This window comes from Hippocampus comes, unplaced genomic scaffold (genome assembly GCF_001891065.2).
Source record: "Hippocampus comes isolate QL1 unplaced genomic scaffold, H_comes_QL1_v1.1 scaffold44, whole genome shotgun sequence".
In the NCBI taxonomy this organism is placed as follows: Eukaryota; Metazoa; Chordata; class Actinopteri; order Syngnathiformes; family Syngnathidae; genus Hippocampus; species Hippocampus comes.
In genome coordinates this window covers 2,291,794-2,298,042 of record NW_017805546.1, presented here as the reverse complement: position 1 = coordinate 2,298,042, position 6,249 = coordinate 2,291,794, and the positions used below count along the sequence as shown (strand labels likewise).

At 46.5% G+C, this 6,249-nt stretch overlaps 1 protein-coding gene across 3 annotated transcripts in view; it reads right to left on the bottom strand.

Annotated features, from left to right (window-relative positions):
- Positions 1–6,249, bottom strand: part of frmd4ba (FERM domain containing 4Ba) — a 39,910-nt gene that overhangs the window by 4,663 nt on the left and 28,998 nt on the right. For all 3 annotated transcript variants that reach the window (XM_019879470.1, XM_019879469.1, XM_019879468.1), the window contains exons 12-14: positions 5,275–5,351; positions 4,499–4,637; positions 2,283–2,424 (exon numbers count right to left, since the gene is read on the bottom strand). In XM_019879470.1, the coding sequence (XP_019735029.1) occupies positions 2,283–2,424; positions 4,499–4,637; positions 5,275–5,351 (358 nt within the window). The remainder of the gene's footprint in view (positions 1–2,282; positions 2,425–4,498; positions 4,638–5,274; positions 5,352–6,249) is intronic.

Below are 6,249 nucleotides of genomic sequence, written 5' to 3'. Positions count from 1 at the left end.
GGGGGGTGTACCGGCCGAGATGAGGCTTCCGCTGCTCGCCATGATGAGCTGGTGTTTGCTTTCGGGACCTGGAAATGTACTCATCCGTTGGGCGCTGATCTCTGTGAGATCCATGGCGATGTCTCCTGAACTCCTCGCCGTGGTCATATTTGACTATAGAGAGAAAACGGGGAGATCTCGCATCAATCGGGTTCTTCGGCAATCTAGTCCTATCCGAACACATGCGCCTTCTGCCTTTTTCAAACGCAATCCAGAGTTCCTACACGGTCGGTCGAAATGTCCAAATTACATCCCTTTTTCCAGAATCTGAATTGCCAGACTCCTCCATAGAAAAAAAATGAAATTGTATCATTTGTACTCTGAATTCTTTCCTCAATTCCTCAGCTGCAACCGATTCATGAAAGGGCGTTGCGACAACTGCTATGTCATCAATCAAGGAATGAGATCATACCTCAAGTTCATGATGAAATCACTCGTGGTGGGTTTAAATGAGCTAAGTTCCGCCCTCAGAGTACTTCATGTTGACTTATCAGAAATCAGGTTGCTATGTTTGCTCGCCATTAACCAACCGCAAAAGGGTGATGCGCATTTATTTGGAACAATGTCATGATTTTTTTTCCCCCCTCACAACTCCTGGAGAGCCTGACACTGTACACCAATGTCATTTTCTGACGAGTGACCATGTCCGAGGTGCATCGCGTACTTTCATACAAAAATTCATCCATTTTCCAGAACTGAAAAAAAAAAAAAAGTATCAAGCCAAGTCCTTAATTTTCCATATTTTTGTAGGAGCTGCAAAACCTGGTTTTTCCCCAGCAACAGTATGATGTTTCTCCACTACAAAAGGGCATCAGCCCTCACGGTGTGTTGGCTCAGCAAACGTGCTCCGAGGGGTGGCACAGCCACAAAAAATGACGGGGTAATTTGGATCCTTTCGTAATTGGGAGACGACGAGTAAAATAAGGAGAACCCCCTCGGCCATGCTGTCAGAATCTTTGCCTGGGTGTTTTCAAAGCGCCTTGGGTCGATTCTAAGCTTAACTCAGCGTTTCCTTTCAAGGCTCATGCGGGGGTTGTGGCAATTGGCAGGAATGCAGACCTGGAGAGGCTTCGCAGGTCTGGACGAGCTCCACGCACGCACGCACTCACACACACACACACGCACACACACAAAAGCAGCAGATGTCCAAATATTAATATTGTTTGGACCACAGGTGATACGTACCTGCCGTCTACCTGCTGGTCGTTCGCCGAAGCTCGTCTCTCATTGCCGCAGTGGATGCCCAGTGTCTCCGCATGGTGGGGCCTCGGGGAGTACTGAAGTGAACTCGAGCGCTGCCTCTGGGAGCTCAGCTCGTCATCTGGGAGGTCAAAGAGGCTCGCTTGAACCCGATGCATGCTCCAGAAATTGGCATCTGATCAAAAATGGGTCATTACCTTCATCCAGTGTGAAGCTGTCAGACAGAGAGCTCAGCTCTGATGGATTGACGTCGTCTAAAAATGACAAGAGGAAAAACGGTTTTCTCAAACGCCGAAAAGGATCCGCGTTAACAGCAAAAGAAGCATCCAACGATTGCCCGTCTCACGTTTGCGCGCCATCTGCGGTGTATTGATGCTACCTGGCAAGATCAGCGAAGCCCTTTGGCTGGGTTTCTTTCCCGTCCTGATCCGATAGGCGTTGATCTCCCCTTCAATCTCCTCCAGTTTTCTCATCGCATCCAGACAGTTGTTTTTCCTCTTTTTCTTCACCGTCTTGCTGAGATCCATCTCCTTGGTTAACTTGATGGCTGCTTCCACGATCTTCTGCTGCAAAGCAAATCTGCTTTCCAGATTCCTCAAATGAGGGTCCTGAGGGTAAAAGTGAAACAGAGACAATTGGAAATGAGCAAAGTCAACAATGCATCCTTGTAAAAAAAAAAAAAACAATCGAGAGAAACGGCCTTTTGGTCGACCCCCGGGATACATTCATCGAGAGTGGAAGACTTGACAGACTAACCGCTTCGCACATGCAGATCTTCTTCAGTTCCTCCAGTTTCTGTTTCAGGGCGTCGTGAAGTTTTTTCTCTTGTTCTTAAAGGGGGGTGTACCGGCCGAGATGAGGCTTCCGCTGCTCGCCATGATGAGCTGGTGTTTGCTTTCGGGACCTGGAAATGTACTCATCCGTTGGGCGCTGATCTCTGTGAGATCCATGGCGATGTCTCCTGAACTCCTCGCCGTGGTCATATTTGACTATAGAGAGAAAACGGGGAGATCTCGCATCAATCGGGTTGGGGGGGGGTGTACCGGCCGAGATGAGGCTTCCGCTGCTCGCCATGATGAGCTGGTGTTTGCTTTCGGGACCTGGAAATGTACTCATCCGTTGGGCGCTGATCTCTGTGAGATCCATGGCGATGTCTCCTGAACTCCTCGCCGTGGTCATATTTGACTATAGAGAGAAAACGGGGAGATCTCGCATCAATCGGGTTCTTCGGCAATCTAGTCCTATCCGAACACATGCGCCTTCTGCCTTTTTCAAACGCAATCCAGAGTTCCTACACGGTCGGTCGAAATGTCCAAATTACATCCCTTTTTCCAGAATCTGAATTGCCAGACTCCTCCATAGAAAAAAAATGAAATTGTATCATTTGTACTCTGAATTCTTTCCTCAATTCCTCAGCTGCAACCGATTCATGAAAGGGCGTTGCGACAACTGCTATGTCATCAATCAAGGAATGAGATCATACCTCAAGTTCATGATGAAATCACTCGTGGTGGGTTTAAATGAGCTAAGTTCCGCCCTCAGAGTACTTCATGTTGACTTATCAGAAATCAGGTTGCTATGTTTGCTCGCCATTAACCAACCGCAAAAGGGTGATGCGCATTTATTTGGAACAATGTCATGATTTTTTTTCCCCCCTCACAACTCCTGGAGAGCCTGACACTGTACACCAATGTCATTTTCTGACGAGTGACCATGTCCGAGGTGCATCGCGTACTTTCATACAAAAATTCATCCATTTTCCAGAACTGAAAAAAAAAAAAAAAGTATCAAGCCAAGTCCTTAATTTTCCATATTTTTGTAGGAGCTGCAAAACCTGGTTTTTCCCCAGCAACAGTATGATGTTTCTCCACTACAAAAGGGCATCAGCCCTCACGGTGTGTTGGCTCAGCAAACGTGCTCCGAGGGGTGGCACAGCCACAAAAAATGACGGGGTAATTTGGATCCTTTCGTAATTGGGAGACGACGAGTAAAATAAGGAGAACCCCCTCGGCCATGCTGTCAGAATCTTTGCCTGGGTGTTTTCAAAGCGCCTTGGGTCGATTCTAAGCTTAACTCAGCGTTTCCTTTCAAGGCTCATTTAACAACCAGACAATCCTACTGATTCACCACTCAGCCAACGCAACAGACTGAGAAATAAAATGTTCGCTCAGCACAGGTCTCGCGCATCAACAGTTCTTACTATCCGACCCCCCCGTTCGGAAAAAAAAAAAAAAAAAAAAAAAAATCCTCTCTTCCCATTAAGCTTCAGTGCAGCTACAGCACGGCAGCAATTTAGTTTCACACTCTAAATTCACGTGGGCAACATTGTGGGAGCCTATCCGTTAAAGAAAATACTACTACTACAAAAAAAAGAAAAATAACGATTACAATATTGTAATGCAATTGAACCAATGAGAATCAGACATTGCTTTTAGATTGTGGTTCAACTGAATTACTGGTGTTAAAAAAGAAAAAAAAAAGAGGAGTCATGAAACAGGCCTGGACAAAAATGAAGACATACCCCAAGAAAAGATTGAAAAGGTGTGTCCTCTAATGAGCATCACAGGAGTCATCAAACTTGTAATCAGCCAATCGGCTAATTTCGAAGGAGACAAGTCGTCACTGGACTGTTTGGTAAACACACAAAAACTTAGTCCAGGATGAATCGAAGGACAGTGTTGTCTCGAGCGGTTACAAAGAACATTAAAGGCAAGCGCATGAAGGCGCAAGGCTGCTTGAATGCATCTGGCGCAAGATGTCTTGAATCAGTGCACTGTCTCGTGACATCTCAAGAAAATCAAGGTATTTTCGTCTCAATTGCGGGCCCGGGGTCTTGTGACCAGGGAAATAACCCTAGACACCCAAGGACGGCTCAGAGCAAAGCGTTCGGGAGCATTCGGAAGTCACCTTGTATGAGCCTTCTTCGAAAACCTTACTGAACATCTGTGGAAGGAGCTCAAACGTGCCATCTGGGAAGAGCACCCTTCACTTCACACCTGAGCCAAGTGGAACAGTTTTTGCTCCCAAAGAGTGGAGCAAGTCTCACTCTCAAGTTAGGGGTACCATCAGTTTTGTCCAGGCCTCGGGCGCCACCAATTTTGTCCACGTGTGTACAGTAGATATCACAAAATACACATACACAACATGTACAAATAGTTCACGACTGCCATCCTGGCATTTGGCTCGCGCGACGGCCAATGCGCGTAAAAGAAGCAGACGTCGAACTGATTGGGGCAGGGAGCAAGAGGCGCATACTCACTCGACTTTGCTTTCTGTCCAGGTAGAACTGGTGCTGACTGATGGCCATCACCCAGATGGTTTTAATTAGAGAATGGCTGGCATACCAGGAGTGAATGACAAGGCCGGTCTGCCCAAAGGTCCGCTTGCTCACCGTTCCACTGTTGAGAGTGAAAACAGTTTTCCTTGTCATGCCAAAACACCAACTGCGATTTCCCCCAACAAGTTTTGTGAATCCTCGCAGGATATCAAAGAAGTTAGCGGCGACCGTTGCAAATTACCCTCAATGAGCTGGAGGCGGCACAAAACAAACCGGGAGCGATTACGCACACAACAGCGTCAAAATCCATCCGAATTTAAAATCTTGGCATTCGTGTCCTACGTTCTGGAGGAACGGCACCATTTTAAAAAGGAGCTCCGGTCGAGGGAGGCGACGCCTCCGAGATGAAATCAAGCGCCCGCGCTCGCAGCAGGCAAGCGCTTGTTTTTCAAAGGCAGCTTTCCATCATTCGCAAGGTGCCCTAAAACGGAGCGCTGTCGGCAGACAGCTTTCACAGTGTGCTAAATGTAGACTAACAACATCCATGGTGATAGCGAGAGCGGCGGCCATTAAAAAAAAAAATAAGAAGAAGATGAATACAATACATCCTGATTGATATAGTGCTTTCACAACAACTGCAGCTTTGACAAAGTGCCAAAGTGGGGAATCAAATCAAAGATTTTTTTATTTTTTTTTATTTAAAGGACACCACAGCAAAGAGAGAAGATCAAAAGATCTTTTCGGATCGCTTAACTGACCTGTGGGGGTCGATGACTTCCACAGCAAATTTCTTCTCTCGGAAATACAAATTCTCCAACTGCTTCCACGGGAACAACTGCAAAGAAATTTGTCAATGGTGAAAATTGACTCCACAGGCGATCAAAAGTCTCCAGAATTGGACGTGTTGGATAAAAAAAAATAAAAATAAAAAAAAAGTATTTCTCAAGAATTCAACCACAGGTGATTCTTGGGTGGTGTATCCATTTCTGTCGTAAATTCAAAGGCATTTTATCCGAGATTGGACTCATAAAGCAAAAAGAGGCAACAGTTCAGAAAAGTGGCTTGCTTTCGTCACAGCTCGTGCGCGAATATAATCGCGGCTGTGAAAGTCTTGGCAGGAAAAGCAGGTGGCAAGAGCAGTGCGACAGCCACATTACCTGCACGACTCAACTATTACGCGGCCGCTGCGTGCGATTTCGCATTTTATCTTTGCTTTTAATAATCAATCGGCAAGAAATTCAGGTGACACTCCGCTGTGTATTTTGGATGCACAGCACGCCAAGAGAAAAAGTCAACTGCTCAACGCTGGAGTAAGCATTGATGATATTTTTTGGGGCTGCAAGAGCGAGTGTGTCTCAGGTAGGGGAAATAAAAAAGCTCTTCTACCATTTTGAGCTTTCTAAACTCTTTTAAACAAACATATTTCAAAGTCTGAACGCAAGGTTTGGGAGGAGTAAACGAATAAACAGGTGGCCGTGAGCGAGGCTTACCGTAAAGCTTCTTTTTGGACGTCTCCCTGCTATATTCCTGCGTATTGAATCCGACTGCCTTTTGCGTTTCCCACAGGGCTTGCCTGAGCTTCCTTGAACAATGCCCGTTCTTGTCTGTTCTCCGGGAACCAGATAGGTGTTGCAAGAGTTTCAGCTCAGCCCCACCCCCATTCCTCTGACATCACAGACACCTCACCCTGGGCTTTGCACCACTCTGAGCTGCTCCCTCTCTCACCCCCCCCC